The sequence below is a fragment of the Nannospalax galili genome, unplaced genomic scaffold (assembly GCF_000622305.1).
Source record: "Nannospalax galili isolate Female #2095 unplaced genomic scaffold, S.galili_v1.0 scaffold323, whole genome shotgun sequence".
Classification (NCBI taxonomy): domain Eukaryota; kingdom Metazoa; phylum Chordata; class Mammalia; order Rodentia; family Spalacidae; genus Nannospalax; species Nannospalax galili.
The window spans coordinates 1,506,134-1,526,189 of record NW_008350329.1 but is presented as its reverse complement, the minus strand read 5'-3'; the positions used below and the strand labels follow the sequence as shown (position 1 = coordinate 1,526,189).

At 41.1% G+C, this 20,056-nt stretch overlaps 1 protein-coding gene and 1 non-coding gene across 3 annotated transcripts in view; one reads left to right on the top strand and one right to left on the bottom strand.

Annotated features, from left to right (window-relative positions):
- Nucleotides 1–20,056, top strand: part of Lims1 (LIM zinc finger domain containing 1) — a 129,380-nt gene that overhangs the window by 103,520 nt on the left and 5,804 nt on the right. For both annotated transcript variants that reach the window (XM_029570645.1, XM_008847572.3), the window contains exons 2-7: nucleotides 1,766–1,925; nucleotides 13,176–13,242; nucleotides 15,070–15,190; nucleotides 15,600–15,749; nucleotides 17,369–17,519; nucleotides 18,083–18,175. In XM_029570645.1, the coding sequence (XP_029426505.1) occupies nucleotides 1,766–1,925; nucleotides 13,176–13,242; nucleotides 15,070–15,190; nucleotides 15,600–15,749; nucleotides 17,369–17,519; nucleotides 18,083–18,175 (742 nt within the window). The remainder of the gene's footprint in view (nucleotides 1–1,765; nucleotides 1,926–13,175; nucleotides 13,243–15,069; nucleotides 15,191–15,599; nucleotides 15,750–17,368; nucleotides 17,520–18,082; nucleotides 18,176–20,056) is intronic.
- LOC115072797 lies at nucleotides 3,014–3,144 on the bottom strand. The gene has a single exon (XR_003851818.1). It is a non-coding gene; the product is annotated as a small nucleolar RNA SNORA38 (small nucleolar RNA).

Genomic DNA, 20,056 nt, shown 5'->3' with positions numbered 1-20,056 from the left:
AACCTATGCTGCTTTTCTTCCAAAGGACCAATGGTTAGAGAAAATTGAGGGCATGCATTAACTATATCCAGGATTTCCAGATGTAGTGGGATGGCTCATGAGGGATCTGTCAGAGTCAATCAGCCTGGTCATTTTCTTGATTTATAAAACATGATCACATCCCTGATGCATACTCTCAAGTGTCCAGAATTAAGGTTGTGATTCCCTGTAAGCAGAGAACCTGGATTCTAGTCCTATGCCCTCCATTAAGTAGTTAGTTCTGACTGGGCCTGGTGGCACACACCTTTAATCCCAGCACTCGGGAGGCAGAGGCAGGCAGATCTCTGTGTGTTCAAGGCCAACCTGGTCTACATAGTGAGTTCCAGATCAGCTGGGACTACAGGGAGACCCTGTCTCAAAAAAAAAGACCTCAAAAAAAGTAGTTAGTTCTATAATGTTGAGCTAGTCATCTACCTCTGAACCTGTTTATCTGGAAAATGATCTCATATAAAATTCTGGGATTTTAAGGTACATTTTATGTTCTTAGTATTCATTGTTTATCTTAACACATTTAATAGGACTGAGACATCTTGTCTAGTTTTAAGAGGCTTTTATTTTGGTTTTTTTGAAACAGAGTCTCCCCGAGTAGCCCCAACTGACCTGGGATTTGCTATATAGACCAGGCTGGCCTGGAACTCACAGATACCTGCCTGTCTCTGCCTCCCAAGTGCTGGGATTAAAGACATGTGCCACCACGCCTAGCCTGTGTTGAGAGTTTTTTTAAGCAGTTTCTTTAAAACTGGAAGTGATCAAAGGTATAGTCTATGTTTGGGTATGACATAGTGTTCAATTGCATGAAGTTGAGATTCTATTCTAGAAAGGGAAAGAAATTGAGTCAAGATGTTATGTCATGGAGCGAGGGGGCTTATAAGGCCCCACCCCAAGCTGAGGAGCTATTGGCAGTAGATAGCCCCTGGGGAAGGAAAGTCAGTCTTCTTTAGCAGTATGGCCCTATGCCCATGCAAATACAGACAGCACTAAATGGACTTAGTAGATTGGGCATATGGACTGGGAAGTCCCAGGGAAGTTGGGGTGGGGCAGGGGGGACAGAGGTGGATATGATCTAAATAGTTGTATTTATACCAAAGAATAAATTTAAAAATTGTAAAGATGTTATCTCAGGTGTTTTAATTAAGCTACTTATTTACTGATTTATTTGAGACAGGGTCTCACTATGGCTATGTGGCCCATGCTATCCTTGAACTTCTGCTTTCAAGCAACCTTCCTGCCTCAACCTCCTGAGGAAGCTAGAACTACAAGCATATACACAGCTAAGGGCAACTCTTGATTTTGATCTCTGTTCCTAGTGTCTAACACTTAAGAAGAATGCCAAAAATGTTCAAGTCAAACAGAAGCAAAGAAAGAGGCCCTTTCATAATCTAAGGTCCCTAGGGTAAAGAGACTGGGGCATTTTGAGATAGAATACTTGTGAAACCAGGCTTTATAGATAAAATACTAGTTTTTGTGTCTTGATAGAATTTGTTCCTTGGAGCTGGGCATGGTGGCACATGCCTTTGATCCCAGCACTGGGGAGGCAGAGGCAGATGAATCTGTGAGTTCAAAGCCATCCTGGTCAATAGTTGAGGCTACAGGGAGACCCTGTCTCAAAAAGACCAAAAAAAAAAAAAACAGGAAAAAAGTTTGTTCCTCTGCTCTTCGTGTCATCTAAGTCTTAAGTCTACTTAAAGGGTGATGGTCTGTGACTTGTTGTCTTTGTATGTTACAGCAACATGGCTAATGCCCTGGCCAGCGCCACATGTGAGCGTTGCAAGGGGGGCTTTGCACCTGCCGAGAAGATCGTGAATAGTAATGGTGAGCTATACCACGAACAGTGCTTTGTGTGTGCTCAGTGCTTCCAGCAGTTTCCAGAAGGACTCTTCTATGAGGTGAGTCAACTTAGCTGTCCTTCACTTTCACAAATGCATTACCAAGTGTTAAATTGAAGTGCCATATACATGCCAGATATTTGGTACCTGGAAAGGTCAGTGATGGCATGCATGTAAAACATGTGGGCCGCAGCCTAAATGGGATTCTCATGTGTGCTTACCATTCATCATTTCATCTTCTTTGTTTGTTTGTTTGTTTGTTTGTTTGTTTGTTTTGAGAGAGGGCTTCACTGTATAGCACTAGCTGGCCTGACACTCACTGTGTAGACTACCCTGGCCTGGATCTCACAGAGATCTGCCTGCCTCTGCTTCCAAGTGCAGGGATTAGAGTGCACCACCACACCTGGCACAATTTGTCTTATTTCAGAATCCATAGTACCCTGTGACTGCCTTTGGGACCAAAGTACTTCCTCACTAAATACAGAATTCTTTCACTGCCTGTAGCAGCAGCAGTATGTCTGGCTTCTCCACATTCTTGTGCCTGCAAAGAACTTGCCCACACCTATCTGTCTTCCTTTATCAGAATACCATTTAAAACATCCTCCCTTTAAAAAAAAAAAAAAATCACCTACTCCATGACTTCCAAGCCACATGTAGGAGTTTCCATGCATTTATTTTCTAAATAGAATATTGTTTGGAAATGTTATTTCAGGAAACACATTCTTTTTAACTCTTCTGTGTGTCTTGAGTAGTTTTCTAAACACTTGTGTTTTTGATATTATTATGTGATCTGTACTTCTTTGTGTGCTATATTCAGTATTTTTACTGTTATACAACCCTTTTCCCACAGCAAACTTGTATTTGGGGAAGGGGGGAGCAGCCTGGGGCAGCTTACCACATGCTATGAGTGAAGATGGGATTGATGGGAGAGGGCAACCTAGCAGTTTACTTTTGCCCCCACACCACTTAACAGACTTACAAACATCTGTTTTCTATATAATACTATTAATATATAGACTCTTGTACAGCTAAAGATGGCTGCTCTTTGATTTGATTTCTTTTTTTGCCTACCAGACTTTAAGATTTTTCTGTTACCGTGCCTGAGGAAGGAAAGTTATTTTGTTTTTTTGTTTGTTTGTTTGTTTTTTCTATGTGGGATGGTTGATCCTGAGCCTGCCTGGAGCTAGCTGGCCCCAGACTTCACCAAATCCACATTTCTTTGCCTCCAGTTCTTAAGTGTCCAAGGATAGAGAACCAAAAACATGCCTTTGCAGGAGGGAAGGAAAGTTAATTTGTAAAGGTCATTAGTAAGCTGATTGTTACCACTGAGGCAGCATTTTCCTATAACAGCAATCCTCCTAGGAGTGAGGTTTCCAGGCTAATCTGCAAAATACCATTTGCCACTCGTGAGTATCTGAAATACTAATGTCTGTATTAATGTAACTAGAGGAAATAGTATTGAACATTTGGTCACAGAATGAAATTGTATTCACTACTATACACATTCTTGAGTTCCCACTACATCTCAGAAACATACATTCCCTGTCAGAAAAAAATAAAATCCTTAGCCAGTAGGAAGATTTTTTTCCTTTTCTCTTTCCTTCCAGTGGAAATCTTTTTGTGAACAATGAGGAGTGATAGTCATGGTGCAGAACAGAGTGGGAGAGGACAGAGTCCAACAGTAGGAGAGAAGAGAGGAGGGAGAGGAGTTCCCAGGTGTAGATGGTAGTGACGGCAGGTCAGACTACTGACACAGAGAAGGAAAAAGCAACTCCCTATGGCTGTGGCAAGGCAGGTAGGGGGAGTGTGTACTGTTAAGACTGTTATCACTCAACTTGGGGAAATCTTAGAATATGACAAAAGACTCAAATCTCTAAATCATCCAGGTGAGACTGTTTTGATTTAAGATCTTTATGATGAAATAGGGAAGGTGCAAGATAAATATAAAGCTTTTATTACACCTGGAGGTCAATACACACAGGTTAGGAAAGCATAGGTATGGGTGGAGTACCCAGGGGCCAAAGAATGCAGGCATCTGGACATGTCTGCTGTGAAGAGTTTTTTGGGGGGTTTGTTTGGTTTTTTTGGTCTTTTTGAAACAGGGTCTCCCTGTAGCCCCAGCTGTCCTGGAACTATGTAGACCAGGCTGGCTTTGAACTCACAAAGGTCCACCTGCTTCTGCCTCCCAAGTGCTGGGATTAAAGGCGTGCGCCACCACACCCGGCTTGAAAGTTTTATTGGTAGGTTTAAAGCATACACACAAGTTTCAGAAGGCCTTCTGTGACATCTACATCTGCACAATCCTTGCTAGGCATGGGAATTGGTTGGCCAACTCAGCTGCATCTAGCTGACTGCAGGAAGTGTGTGGCAGACATCTGAATCAATTGTACAAAGGAGCCAGGAGGCAAAGAATTATAGACTGGCCAGGGTGACTGAGCCCTGCCTCTGTTGTAAGAAAATATAGCTTATATTCACAGTGGATGCCAAAGCAGCATGTAATCATAGGAACTCAGTATAGACTCCCACCACACACAAAAGAGGTCCAAGAAATATGGGGAGATGGCTTAGTCAGTAAAATGAGGGCCTGAGTTTGGATCCCCAGCACTCACACAAAAAGCCAGACGTCATGTCTATAGTCCCATTTCTCAGGAGACAGAAGGACCCCTGGGACTTGCTGGACAACTTCTAGCTGAAATCAGTGACCTCAAGATGTGGTAAAATAGTCTCCAAAAATGAATGGAGAGCAATTGAGGAAAATACTGGATGTCAACCTCTAGCTTCCACATGACCACACACATGCACACCAACACATGAACATGTATGCACACCTAATACACGTCAAAAAAGAGATCTGGCTCCAGAAGGAACACTGGCCTTCATACTGTGTCAGTCCCCTTTAATCCCTGCCGAGGTGGAAACATCCTTGAAAACATAGGCTTGCAATAGGAAAGGTATTAGAACCTACTTTAATCCAGTTCTCAGTTGAATTTTGTCTATTTCATTTTGTGTCTTCTCTAAGTCCACAGGGTAACTTATATCTCTAACATGGAGCACTTTTACATTTTATTATAGCTGTTTATTACCATATTTGTCTTCCATTTAACTTTGAATGTCTCTGGCACAAAGACTGATACTGATCTGATGTCTCATGATGACTCTAATCCCAGTATTTGGGAGGTGGAGACAGGAAGGATCAGGAGTGTGCTGGTTGTCTTTTGTCAACTTGACACAAACCTAGACATACCTGGAAAAAAGATTTTCAATTAGCCATCTGACTGGTCTGTGGGCATGTCTATGGGGCATTTTCTTGATTGCTAATTGATGTAGGAAGGCTCACTCACTGTGGACTGTGCCATCCCTAAGCAGGTGGATCTGGGCTGAGCAAGCAGGGGAACAAACTGTTAAGCAGCATTCCTCCTTGGCTTTCCTCAGAGATGGACTGTGATCAGGATCTAAAAGCCAAATATACCTTTTTCTCTCCAAGTTGTCTTTGGTCAGTGGTATTTTGTTTTTGTTTGTTTGGTTGGTTGGTTGGTTTTGGTTTTTTGAGACAGGATCTCACTACCATAGTCCTGACTAGCCTGGAACTCACTGTGTAGACCAGGCTGGCCTCAAACTCACAGAGTTCCACCTATCTCTGCCTCCCAAGTGCTGGGATTAAAGGCATGCAGCATCACAGCTAGCCTTGGCCAATGTTTTATCACAGCAAAATAACTAGAACAAGGAGTTCAAAGCCATCCTTGACTATACAGCAGATTTGAGACCAGCCTGGGCTACATGAGACTATCTCAAAAAGAGGAAATAAAAGGATTCTATTAAAAAAAGTTATGCGGGGCTGGAGAGATGGCTCAGTGACTAAGAACACTGTTCTTGCAGAGGACCCAAGTTCGAATCCCAGCACCTACATGACAGCTAACAACTGTCCGTAACTCCAGTTCCAGGGGATCCAACAGCCTCTTCTGTCCTCCGCAGGCATTGCAGGACACAGGTGCACTTACATGCAGGCATAACAGTCATACACATAAAAATAATTTAAAAAAATTTTTAAAGGTATGCTTTTTTGTATGTTTTATTTGAACTAGCCCACAGGCTTTGAGGTGTAGCTCAGTAGTGGCATGCATGCTTGGCCTCTAGGATGCCCTGGACTCAATCCCCAGCACTGACAAATAAATTTAAAATAGCACCAGAGCAATACATAATATCCTAGGTAGTATAGCATTCAACTCTTGCAATGAAGAAAATAATCATTTTCATGTAATAGAAATCAGGATTCATTTCACATGTCATTATTAGTACTAGTTTTCCAAACTAAAATCCATTTTCCTGTATTCAGAAGACTTCTAAGTTAATATTTATTCCTAAAGTAACTATTCAACACCTGTTATGAGCCAGTTACTGCACTAGCTGTATTACAAATTTTTATCCTCTCATTTTATTGTTACATGAACCATACAAAAGCAGCCATAATAATAGGACTGGAGAGATGGCTCAGCATTTAAAAGCACTGACTGCTCTTGCAGAGGACCCGGGTTCAATTTCCAGCACCTACATGGCGGCTATGAACCGTCCTTAACTCCAGTTCCAGGGGAATTTGAAGCCCTCTTCTGACCTCCGTAGCATTGCATGACTCAGGTGCATTCATATATGTGTAGGCAGTACACTCATACACATAAAATAAAAATAATAATAATAAATAAAATATTTTTTAAAAGCAGGCATTATTGTTTATAGTCCATCATTTTCATGCAAGACTCGTTTCAGAGAGATTTAAGTATATGAGTTATATATGATTACTGATTTGTTGTTGTTTGCTTACTTTAGACAGGGTCTCCCTGTAGTCCCAGCTGACCTGAAACTTGCTATGTAGACCAGGCTGACTTTTATCTTACAAAGAGCCACTTTGCATGATTTCTGATCTTTAGCACCACACCTGGCATAATTACTCATCTTTTTTAAATTTTTTTTTTATTATTTTATGTGTATGCATATATTGTCTGTGTTTAGGTAAGTGCACCCGTGTCGTGCTGTGCCCGGGGAAAACAGAAGAGGTTGTCAGATCCCCTGGAACTGGAGGTACAGACAGTTGTTAGCTGCCATGTGGGTGCTGGGATTTGATCCCACATCTTCTGCAAGAACAACCAGTGTTCTTAACTGCTGAGCCATCTCTCCAGCCCCAATGGTTACTCATCTTTAAGCTTGATACTGTAGTTAAATTTAAAAGGATCGGTGCTGGTTTCCCTAAGTTTTCAGTGTGTCCAGTCATCCTCCAGTGCATATGAGTAATTATTATAAGTCTACTATTCAGTGATAACATGGGCTAATAAATTCCATTTTCTGGAGGAAATGCCAATTTAACCAGAAGTCCTAACACCAGTAATAGTTCCTAAGTATAGCTTGTGACACCTTGATTATCTCCTCTAAAACAATATTGCAGGGTTTTTTTTTTTTTCTGTAAGCAGGTATTTTTGCAAGTGAATTAAAGCCAACAGTTACAGAGTGATATAATTCCAGAAATCTTTCAAACTGGGATAGACTGAGCCAAGAACCAGGTCCTAGATAGGGACCTAATATGCTGAAAGTCCAGCCAACATGCCCAGGATTGAGTTCTCTGTTACTACTTCAGATTTTTCTCTCCTCTTGTTTGGTTTTCCCAGTGTTTTTTTTTTTTTTTTTTTTTTACGTATCACAAAATGTATTAACAGGAAAGACCCATTGATAATGAATGTTATAATGGAACGATTAACAAAGAGTTTTCATCACTCATTTCCTCTAATACTGTATCCTGATTATTCAGGAAGGCTGGAACTGAGAAGTGAAGACCAATGAGAGAAAACTCCAAAACTAGCCTCCCTGCTTATCTACTGACCCACTTGCTTCAGAGCAGTTTATGACAAATGCATAAATAAAAGCCAAATGTAGGCACATCCTGTTCTTGGCTGGCCCAAGATAGCTGTGTCTGAGGCAGGGACATGGATGCTGGCCTGTAGCTGGGAGTTGGCCAGGTATGCTCTCTACATTTGGTCTGCACCAAAATCCAGGCAGCATGAACCAGGCAAGGTGCAAAGCAACAACTGACACCCAAGGTTGCCCCCGACCTCTGTCATTGCTATGATTCATGCTGTGTGCAACACCCATACACATAGACACAGAGTCAACATTGGCAAGAAGTTGTGAGCATGATTTTCTTTCCAGGATGTTATAATTCAGTGAACTAAATATCCAGAGCCTGGCGTGGTGGCCCACACCTTTAATCCCAACACTTGGGTGGCAGAGGCAGGCAGATTGCTATGAGACTGAGGCCAGCCTGGTCTACATAGAGAGTTCCAGGCCAGCTGGGTCTATCAGGAGACCGTCTCAAAAAAGACCCCCCCCCCAAAAAAAGTATATGTTTGAAATATTTTATTAAGTAAAAGTTTGAGGGGGCTGGAGACATGGCTCAGTGATTAAGAGTACTGGCTGCTCTTCAGAGGACCTGGGTTCAATTCCCAGTGCCCATATGGTGGCTGACAGCTGTCTGTAACTCCAGTTCCAGGGGGTCCAATGCCCTCTTCTGACCTCTGCAGGCATTGCTCATCACAGGTGCACTTACATACATGCAGGCAATACATTCATTCACATAAAAAATAATAATAAAATATTAAAGGGGAAAAAAAAAGGAACTAAGGAACTGTTTGAGTGGACCTGGAGAAATCGCTCAGAGGTTAACAGTACTTCACCACTTTTGCAGAGACCTGAGTTTGGTTCCTAGCATCCATGTCAGGTCAGTTGGCTCACAACCACCTATAACTCCAGTTCCAAGTAATCCAGTGCCTTCTTCTAGTTTCCATGGGCATTTGCACATGTGTGGTGCCTATAAACTCATGCAGGCACACACACATAGACGAAGTTTGGGGGTTCTTTTAAACTTAAAAAAATATGTTTGAGCCAGGTGTGGTGGCACACGCCTTTAATCCCAGCACTTGGGAGGCAGAGGCAGTCGGATCTCTTTGAGTTCAAGGCCAGTCTGGTCTACATAGTGAGTTCTAGGCAAGCTGTGGCTACAGGGAGACCCTGTCTCAAAAAGACCAAAAACTCAGATAAACAGCCAAAGCAATATAGGCTTGTGACTCAGGAGGCACTGAGCAGGTAGGCAGCATGCCCAAGGTCACGAGCAAGCCAGCGGGTGTGTGTTAGCATTTGAACTCACACAGTCTGGAGCAGTAGTCAGTTTTCTTAACTCCTATGATGTTCTACTTTTAAAAAACTTTTTATTTATTTGTGTTTATTTTATGTGTGGGAGTATTTTGCCAGCACCTGTGCTGTGCAATGCCCACAAAAGCCAGAAGAGGGCATTGGATCCCCCTGGAACTGGAGCAGACAGTTGTTAGCCACCATGTGGGTGCTGGGAACCAAACCCAGGCCCTCTGCAAGAGTAGCCAGTGCTCTTAATCACTGAGCCATCTCTCTAGCCCCTGACCTACTTCTTTTGAATAAGATCTTTATTAACCTTTTCAAAGCCTGGAGATGTAGCTCAATAAGCACTTGCCTAACATCTGCAAGAACCTGAAAAAAGAAAAAAAGTTCTTCAAATTATAATCAATCCAAATTTTATTTTTATAGTGTTTAATTTCCTGTCTTATAACAAATACTGTATCATCTTAAAGTATATATTTTTATATTTTATCTATTATTATTTTTATTTTATGTGTATGAGTATATTGCCTGTATATAAGCGCACCTGTGTCATGTAGTGCCCGTAACTGGAGTTACAAATGGCTGTTAGCTGTCATGTGGGTGCTGGGAATCCCTGGGCCCTCTGCAAGAGCAGCCAATGCTCTTAACTGCTGAGCCAGCTCTCAGCCCAAAGTATCTATCTTAGCTACTGGTTTTGTTTTGTGTTTGAGGACAGACTTTTTTTTTTTTTTTTTGAGAGTGGAGCTCACTGTTTAGTCCTGGCTGGCCTTGAACTCACTTCCACTTGCCCCTGGTTTTCCTTAGGACAAAGTCTTTCTTTTCAGCTTAGGCTGGTCTGGAACTTAGGGTCTTTCTACCTCAGTCTAAAAGAGTTGGAATTACAGGCATATATCACGATACCTGGTACCATTTTTTGTGACTTTTTTTTTTTCCAGGTAGCTTTTTTTTTTTTTCAGAGTATCATGGGTTTAATTCCTAATTGTGCCCGATACACATTTTTTTTTCCTTCAAGAACTTTTTTTTTAATTTATACACCCATTTCCCAGGTAGCACCCTCCCATAGTCTCCCTCCCCCAACTAGAGCCCTTATACTCTGATATCCCTGCTACTGTCTGCTGTGTTGTCGGCACCCCCAACCATTCCCCACTACTTGCACTTCTGGTGAATCTAGTCAGCCTATCTAGAGGTCTTTGTTTAGAAATATTGGTAGCTTGTTTTATATGAAATCTTTACCATTAGAATACTGTCTTTAGGAGACCTCTTAGACACATGCCTGACAGTGACAGGGTAGTGTACCAATTCAAGTTCCTTCAGTATCCTTCATGTTTTGCTCAAAGGCTGATGAAGATTCTCCTACATCCTAGTTTCCCAAGGGAGATCAGTTTTAGTCCCTTTCATCCCATTAGCTAGAGACATGCCCCTGATATATGGCTGTACTCTAAGAGAGGCGTCCAGGTCAGTATTGGTCAGGAGCTAGACCTGGATCTGCTGCAACATCTCTTGGCCTCAGGCCTGAGGTGAGATTCCTGGCTCCCCATGCTCTAGATCATGTCCGTCAATGACTGCTTTGCCCTGTGAGACCCCACCACAGTCACTTGAGGCAGGCCTAAGGCTGTGAACTATATCTCCAGCTGAATGAGTGTGCTTATGCCCCTCGATGCAGTGAAGATATGTGACCCTATGGCCGAGTATGTGCTCTTCCTGGCCCTCTTCCACAGAGAACACCAGTGAGGCATCAGAGCTCTCAGACAAGGTCCACCAGGCATTCCAGCTAGAAACCTTTCTTTCAGTCTCTTAGCTCCTCCTACTTGCTTCAGTGCAGGGCAAGTCCAGATTGCAGAAGGTCTGTGGAATAAGTCTCTTTAATTACAATAAAAGTTGATCATTTCTTTTTTTAAAATGTATTTACATTTATTTATTTGGTTGTATGTGTGGGCACATGGGCACACCCCATCAGGAGGTCAGAAGACAGCTTGAGAGACTGAGTTATCTCTTTCCACCATATGGGTTCCAGAGAACAATCTCAGGTCATGAGTCTTGGCATCAAGAACCTTTACCCACTGTGTAATCCTGCCAGCCCAAACTGATCATTTGTAATGAAATTAGTGGAATTGAATTTTATGCTTGATTTCTTTAAAATTACTACCAAAAGGTAAACTTAAGATTTCTATGTGTATACATAACACACTCAACAAGAATATAGTTAACTTTGCATTGTCTAATTCTGGCCTTATATTATAATATATTACACGGAATATTCAATAGCAGTACATTAATTTATCATTTTCAGTTAATAAAAATGAATACATTGAACATTAGAGTTAATTAATTTGAATTATAAAATGAAGGACTTTCTGGCAGAAAAAAAAAGTCTGTTTTGACTGCTCTGATAATGAGAACTGTCTTTATCAATTAAGGTATGGTTGATTTGCTTATTACATTTTGAAAGCCAAATCAGCAGCTATAATTGAGGAAATTGATTGACACCTTACACACATTAAAATGGATTTGACATCGGAGTATGGAAGGATTTTGATAATAAAACAATATTCATTTTGAGGCATATGATTTTAGTAAAAGGCTCAAATATTCAAGGGCAGCTACTACCATAACAATTTCCATGATTTATTTTTGTGAAAATTAGCACATTTATCTTTTTTTTATTGTTGTTTTTGGAAAAACAACCAACTAGGACTTAAAGCTGGATTAAAGCTGAACTCTGACTTTTCCTGGTAAGTCAGATTTGGCATGGATCCAGGAGAAATACTTAAGTGGAAAGGGTAGCTATGTTCATCTCTACAAGGCACATTTTCCAAGAAATACATTTGTTTTCATTTGGGTTTGGGCATTTGTTTTATTTTGTTGAGACAAGATTTCCCTGTGACTTCAGTCTCATGATCCTCCTGGGTTTGCCTCTCAAATAACTTAGATTATACATACGTGCACCACTATGCCTGGCTCTTTATTGTTTCCAAATGAGCATTGGTCATTTTAAAATAGTAATATTAAAAATATGCTAGAATATGTACCCTTTGTAAATATTTAAACTTAGAGCAAAAATTTTTAGATATAATAATAAAGGGTTTGTACATATATGCCAGTTATCTGGGCTGAGGGATCTGTAGCTTTCATCAAATTTACAAAAAATAGACTATTGGGGCTGGAGAAATGGCTCAGCAGTTAAGAACACTGGTTGTTCTTGCAGAAGACCCGGGTTTGAATCCCAACACCCGCATGGCAGCTAACAACTGTCCGTAACTCCAGTCCCAGGGGATCCAATAGCCTCTTCTGACCCCCGCAGGCATTGCATAACACAGGTGCACTTACCTACATGCAGGCAATACACATAAGATAAAAATAATAATTTTTTTAAAAAAAAAGAGTATTTAGACCAGGCATGGTAGCACATGCCTTTAATCCCAGCACTCAGGAAGCAGAGACAGGTGGATCTCTGTGAGTTGAGGCCAGCCTGGTCTACATAGTGAATTCCAGTCCAGCTGGGGCTACAAGGAGACCCTGTCTCAAAAAGACTCCCCCCCAAAAAAGAATATTTGAGCCAAAAAAATTAAGCAGTCAGAGGTGAGACCAAATATTCACTCTTGCCCTCAGTTCCATTCCTCCCCCTAACCCCCACACCGTGGTATTGTATATATACATGTGTGCCCATATGTGTGGAGGCCCATGATTAAGGTTGTCTTCCTTGATCATTGTCCACCTTTATTTTTGGTGGCAGGGTTTCTCACTGAACCTGAAGCTCATCAATTAGACTAGGTTGGCTGGCCAGTGAACATTGGGGATCCACCTGATGCCCTTTCCCCAGCTGGGCTTACAGGCACCCACAGCCATGCTCTACTGTTGAGGATCCAAAATCAGATCCTTGTGCTTGTACAGCAAGCTCTACCCACCAAGCCATCTCCCCAGCCTCTGACTCTTTCTTAGTTCAAAAACACTTTGGTAAGTGTTGGGGTTTTAGTTCAGTATTAGAGCGCTTGCCTAGCATGTACAAGGTTTGGGATTCAATCCCAAGCTCCAAAAAAACAGTAAAGCACTTTTGCACATATTTCATAAAATGATTACTTTCTTCCTATAGTGGTTTCATATTTGCAAGCTGATGGTGCTTGGCATTTTCTCTTTCAGTTTGAAGGAAGGAAGTACTGTGAACATGATTTCCAGATGCTCTTTGCTCCCTGCTGCCACCAGTGTGGTAAGTTTTACTGCTGAATATAAATAAAAAGTATGTTTCAAAGTCATCTAAGTCATCCTAGTTTCCTTTCTGTTGCTGTGATAAGACACTGACCAAAAGCAACTTAGGGAAGGAAGGGGCATGTATTAGTTTGTCCTTCGGGTCACAGTCCATCATTGAGGGAAGTTGAAGCAGGAAGAATCCATGGAGGAATGCTGCTTGCTGGCTCTCCCACAGCTGGTGCTCATCTACCTTTTAGAGACAGGGTCTCCCTGTAGCCCCAGCTGTCCTGGAACTCACTATGTAGACCACGATGGCCTTGAACTCACAGAGATATGCCTGCCTCTGCCTCCAAGTGCTAGGACTAAAAGCATGCGCCACTACACCCAGCCCTCAGCTACCTTTCTTATATAGCCAAGCACCACCTACCCAGGGAATAGTGTTGCCCACAGTGGGCTGGGCCCTCTTACATAATTAACAATCCAGACAATCCCGCCACAGGCCAATCTGATCTGGGTAATCCTTCAATTGGGACTAGGTCCCTCTCAAGTGACATGAGACTCAAGTTGACAGTTAAAAGTAACAAGGAGTCACTTAACACCAAAAAGTGCAAATGTTACAATGTTTTTATTATAAATAACTAATTATAAATCCTTATTATAACTAATATAACAGGCACTTTGTTCTTTTCTGTATTGTTAATATATGCTAAACTAGACAAGTATCAAAACCTGGAGAGAACTGATTTTTATGGACATTGGGGTAAAAGTTTTAGGGACTAGCTGGGACATCTGTAGTGGATTTTCTGCAATACTGTTCCATATATTAACATAGTCTTAGCCTGCTTGCCTACCATCTGGCCACAGAAGAGACAAGGAAGACTTCAGTCAAGTGGATCAAAGTGCCTGCTGGCTGTTTGTATTCTACAAATGTACTTGACTTGCTTACATTGTTGTCACTTCCCTGGTGGCTCAACTAGAAGGTTTCTAGGGATTGGAAAACCTGATTTAATGCTGACAAAACTTAGTGAAGGAAGAAAGTATGGATTATAAGAAAATGTGTTGCAAGGCATGGTGGTATATACCTTTAATCCCAGTCCTTGGAAAGCAGAAGCAGGCGTAAGTGGATCTCTGTGAGTTTGAGGCCAGCAAACATACATCACAAGTTCCAGGCTAGCCAGAGCTACTTAGTGAGACCCTATCTCAAAAAAACAAAAATAAAAATAGTGTGTTGCAGGAGCTGAAGTTATAATGCTCAGTGGTATGGTATGTCCTTAGCATACACAAGGCCCCAGGTTCAAGCTCCACCATCAAAGAAGAAAAGAAAGGAAAAAGTGCTATAGATTTATTATATAACTGTGCCAACAGTGACTACAAACAACAAAAAGGCATTTTGACCCCACGACATTGAAGAAGGAAAACCAGAGTCAGATACGTGATAAAACAGCTAAAAAATATAACCACAAAATCAAAAAGAAGGCCTCATGTAAAATAAAGATAATTTTCAATGTAGTTCTTATCTAGTAGACATAGTTTTAACGTTCCTCAGTATAAGCTAATCTTGGTGATACAGGCTTGCTACTTGGGAGGCTGAGGCAGGAGGATCTCAAGTTTGAGAACAGCCTGGGCAACTCACTGAGATCTTGTGTCAAAATAAAAAGTAAAACTTTAGAGGCCTGGGGATGTAGCTCAGTGGTAAAGTACTAGCTTAGTGTTCAAGGCATGCTAGGATCAGTTCCTGGTACTGGAGGGGGAAACAATCCCTCTTTAAACATTTTTCCTCACAATTTTTTGCTTATATTTATAGCAGATAAGATGCCTCATGACATTTATCATTACCTTCCCACAGGTGAATTTATTATTGGCCGGGTTATCAAAGCCATGAACAACAGCTGGCATCCTGAATGCTTCCGATGTGACCTCTGCCAGGAAGTACTGGCAGACATTGGATTTGTCAAGAATGCTGGCAGGTAGGAGTTTGCTGTCCCTGTTGGATTTGGGTGGCCAAAGGAACTGTTCAAGTCACATACACTTTCCCCTTGGGATGTAAGGTGCTGCTGTAGAGTAAAGGAATTCAGAACCAACTATGTACTGACTTGCTTAGTACTCTAGTAAATGACTCCAGAACTTCAAGTGACGGGCTGTTGTTTTATGCCCCCTGTTCTGCCAGGGAGACATGGGCAGTGGTGAAGTTGATACAAGTCCATGGATTATTAGTGGTAGAACAGTAATGTTGCCTGTAGTTTGAATCTGCTCTGTTAGTACAAAAGAGTTTTTAAGGAAATGGTTTCTTTAATTTCTTTTCAGAGGTATGGGAACTATATTTCTAATGGTTAAAAAGAACTTAAGATTTTAAATTTCCATTTTGGTCCTGTATAGACATCTTTGCCGCCCATGTCATAATCGTGAAAAAGCCAGAGGCCTTGGAAAATACATCTGCCAGAAATGCCATGCCATCATTGATGAACAGCCTCTAATCTTCAAGAATGACCCTTACCACCCAGACCACTTCAACTGTGCCAACTGCGGGTATTAGTGTTTTCCCTTTCATAGAGAATTAAAGTAAAAGAGCACATTTATCTATATTTCTGTTACTCTGGTAAACCAAATTGTTTTCTTCAGTCTTTTTATTTTGTATTGTTTTTTGAACCTAGGGCCTTGTGCATGCTAGGCAAATGGTCTACCACAGAGTTAAAGCCTCAGCTCCCCAACTTTTAGTGTTAGACCTCTAGAAGGACCATCACAATTATATAATGTTCTATACAAAGAATGATCTATAACAACCAGGCTTTTGGTTTTCAATGAGTGAGTTTATTAAGTAGATAGGAAGCAAAGTAAAAGAAAATGAGCAGACAGCACATGGAAGTAGCAGGTAGCAGATCACCAAATTGAGTGCTTCCATCCAACAGACATAACTGGGGAAGGCCTGCCAGAACGATCATGCTGGAGTTCCTGATTGAGAGATTTCCAGAAACAGCAAAATGATCTCTCCATCACTCCAGCTTCTCATTCCCACTGCAGGCATCTTATACCATAGGATAAACAATGGTCGGTAGTGCTTTACCTTTTAGCTCTTCTCAAGGGCAGTGTTTTTAATACCATTAGTTGTTTGCTGTTTTCCTTCCTCCCTTTAATAAGGTCAAGGGGCCAGCTTGCCCCAGGACAGGGAGTCTTGGAATAAACATACTAGAAGTCTGGAACAAGGTGAGTCTGTCCCACATCCAGAGTCAGTTTTTCAGTAAGCTTTAATAGTACTTGACAATTTATCATATAATTTATTTATCTTAATAATTTTTTATACTTTGTCATTTTTTATATATACATATATATGTATGTATATATAATGTGTTTTGATCAGATCACCCCCATCTTCCTCTTACCCCCTTCTCCCTCTCTTTGAAATCCTTCTTCCCACCATACCTCCCCTACTGTTTTATGTTGTTTTTATAACCCACTGAGTTCAATTAAGGTTACTAGCATATGCATGGGTGTGGAGTTATTTACAAGATCATGGGCAACTTATCACTGGCAACAGACCAAGAAAAATGACTCCCCTTCCCCCTGTGATGATTAACTACCAATAGTTCCTCAGCTAGAGGTGAGGCCTCATGTGCCCCTCACCCAATATAATTTATATTACTAAAATAAACACCTGTATATCTCAAGCTGGCCACAAATTCACAGTCCTCCTACTTCAGCTTCCCAGGTGCTAGGATTACAGATATGCAAGCCAGGTATGATGGTGCATGAATTTAGTCCTGGCTCTCAGGAGGCAGAGGCGAGTAATTCTCTGTGAGATCAAGGTCACCCTGGTCTACAAAGCAAGTTCCAGGCCAGCTGAAACTTCAGGGAAACCCTGTGGGGAAAAAAAAAAAAAAAAAAACCACAAAAACATATGATTGATGTGCTGGTGTATGTCTGACCTCTCCTTGTACCTTACCATTAGTACAAAATACTAGCAATCTGAAACCCACTCAAGTCTATTAATTTAGGTTATTAAGATCATCTTTAATGAGGAAAAATAGAAGTTACCAGTGATTGTTATGGTAATATCTTTTAAAACCTTGTAGAAAGTATGCTGTATATGTTGGCTACCTGTTTTGTCTCTTAATAGTGTTATTCAGCTGAGTGTCTTTTTTTGTGGACAGGAAGGAGCTTACTGCTGATGCCCGAGAACTAAAAGGGGAACTATACTGTCTGCCTTGCCATGATAAGATGGGGGTCCCTATATGTGGTGCCTGTCGGAGGCCTATTGAAGGGCGTGTAGTGAACGCTATGGGCAAGCAGTGGCATGTGGAGGTGAGTGTAGACTGGCACAAGGTAGCCAGTTCCTTTGAGTTTCCATGCCTCAGGTGTGCTAGCAAGATGAGAATAGTCTAAAGATTAGAGTTCTGCATTTTTAAAACAGTTGGCTTTTTAGTACATTAGAAATCTAGACTATCACTGCTATTGTGACATACCAACATAATGCAGAATATGTACTTTGTTCTTAAATCCTTGAGGGCAAGGGCCTCAGGGTCCACATCCAGCAACAGTTATCTTCAGGTAGAAGTACTACTGAGATGCTTATCTCTTCTTTCATGTGCCTTGTTTAATAGACTGTATCTTAAAGAAACTCACAGAAACCAGAATTGAGACCACTGAAGTTTCTGATACTGATAGTTATCTTTTCTAAGACTGTATCACCATGGAGGTCACTTTATTAGATAAATAAAATATGACAGTTTAAAAATTATCTAGATGGGGCTAGAGAGATGATTCAGCAGTTAAGAACACTTGCTGCTCTTGCAGAGGACCCAGGTTTAATTTCCTAGCACTCACATGGTGGCTCACAAACATTATATTTATCAATTTCTTTTCAGCATTTTGTATGTGCCAAATGTGAAAAACCATTTCTTGGACATCGCCATTATGAGAGGAAGGGCTTGGCCTATTGTGAAACCCACTATAATCAGGTAACGGTTGCATTTATTGGATATTTGATATATGTAAATTAAAGCTCATCAATATTTTAACTGCAAAGAAATCTCTTGGAAAAATGTGCATTGGTCTACGGAAATTTGTTTTAATTTTTTGAGACCCAGAATAGTTAGAAATAAAATACACAAATGATACCTATGTGCCTTTTACCTGTATTCACCATTGGCATGCATTCGATCTGCTATATAAAAATATATCCTTTGGGGATAGAGAGATGACTCAGTGCTTAGGAGCACTGGCTGCTCTTTGCAGGGAACCCAGGTTCAGTTCCCAGCACCCACATGGTGGCTTACATCCATAACTCCAGTTCCAGGGAATCTGACACCCTCTTCTGGCCTCCACGGGCATTGCCCAACACAGGTACACTAATGTACATGCAGGCAATATACTCATACACATAAAACTAAAAAAAAATAAAATATTTTTAATATGCATCCTTGCATAAACTCACATTTTTATACAGTTGTATGTGCATATAAAGTATAATGTTTTTTAATAATATGCATTTGATTCCACCATGTTCCTTTACCCCTAAATGCTTCAATATATATTTTCCAAGAACATAGAATTCTCTCACACAATTATCAGTGTGGTATAACACTTTAATCCATTTATTTCACTTTTATCACTTAGGCATTTATTTATTTATTTAGAGACAGGGTCTCCATTGTGTAGCTGAGGCTGGCCTTGAACTTGATACCCTCCTGCCTCAGACTCAAACCTTTAAGTGCTGAGATTTATAGGTAACAGGTATGCACCACCACACCCAACCCAATAATGTTATAAGTAACACTTTTTTCTACTCCAAGATTAGTGTCAGTCTAGTGTTTTATTTATTTATTTTGGTCTTTTTGAGACAGGGTCTCCCTGTAGCCCCAACTGACCTAGAACTTGATATGTAGTCCAGATTGGACTACAAATGTTTGGAATGTTTCCAGTATCCTTAATAGATTGTTTTTCCCTCGGGCTTTTCTGTTGGTTCTCCATCATTACATTGACGTTGTGGGCTTTTGGCTGGAATACTGAACAGGTAGTGGTGTACTCTCCTTGGAGCCTCTCCTCTGGAGCACACAATACCCATCGCTGCCCTATTGGTGCCCATCCATGCATGGTCCTGGCTATATCGCACTGTGAGCTACTCTTTGCCCTTTTCCCTCACATTCAGTACACAACCTGTAAACAGTTACTTTATGACTGTATAAATATCCTGCTTCTCATCAAAGTCCACCCTAGATTTGTTAGCATTCAATGATGTTGCATGCTCTGAGTGGAAATGAGAGTTCCTCCAGATTCATGCCCTCCCTGATCAGGTGGCCCTCAGCAGTCTGCTTGAGTAAGAGCCACCCTCCATTCCCAGGTGTAGACTCCTTTGTCCATTTCTTATCTGTAAGAACTTAAAAGTTCCTGTATTTTTCATTAATTATTTTGGTGCTCAAATTTTCACCTGGAAAGATTTTTTTTTAACTTTTTTATTAAATTTTATTTATTTTTATTTTATGTGTATGTATGTATTGCCTGCAGGTAGGTAAGTGCACCCATGTCATGCAATGCCCTCGGAGGTCAGAAGAGGCTGTCGAATCCCCTGCTGGAGTTACGGATAGTTGTTAGCTGCCATGTGGGTGCTGGGATTCAAACCTGGGTCTTTTGCAAGAACAACCAGTGCTCTTAACTGCTGAGCCATCTCTCCAGCTCCAGAAAGATTTTTTTTTTTTTTTTCTCTTTTTGAGACAAGGTCTCCCTGTAGCCCCAGCTGGCTTGGAACTCACTGTGTAGACCAGGCTGGCCTCAAACTTACAAAGATCTACCTGCCTCTGCCTCCCAAGTGCTGGGATTAAAGGCGTGTGCCACCACGCCTG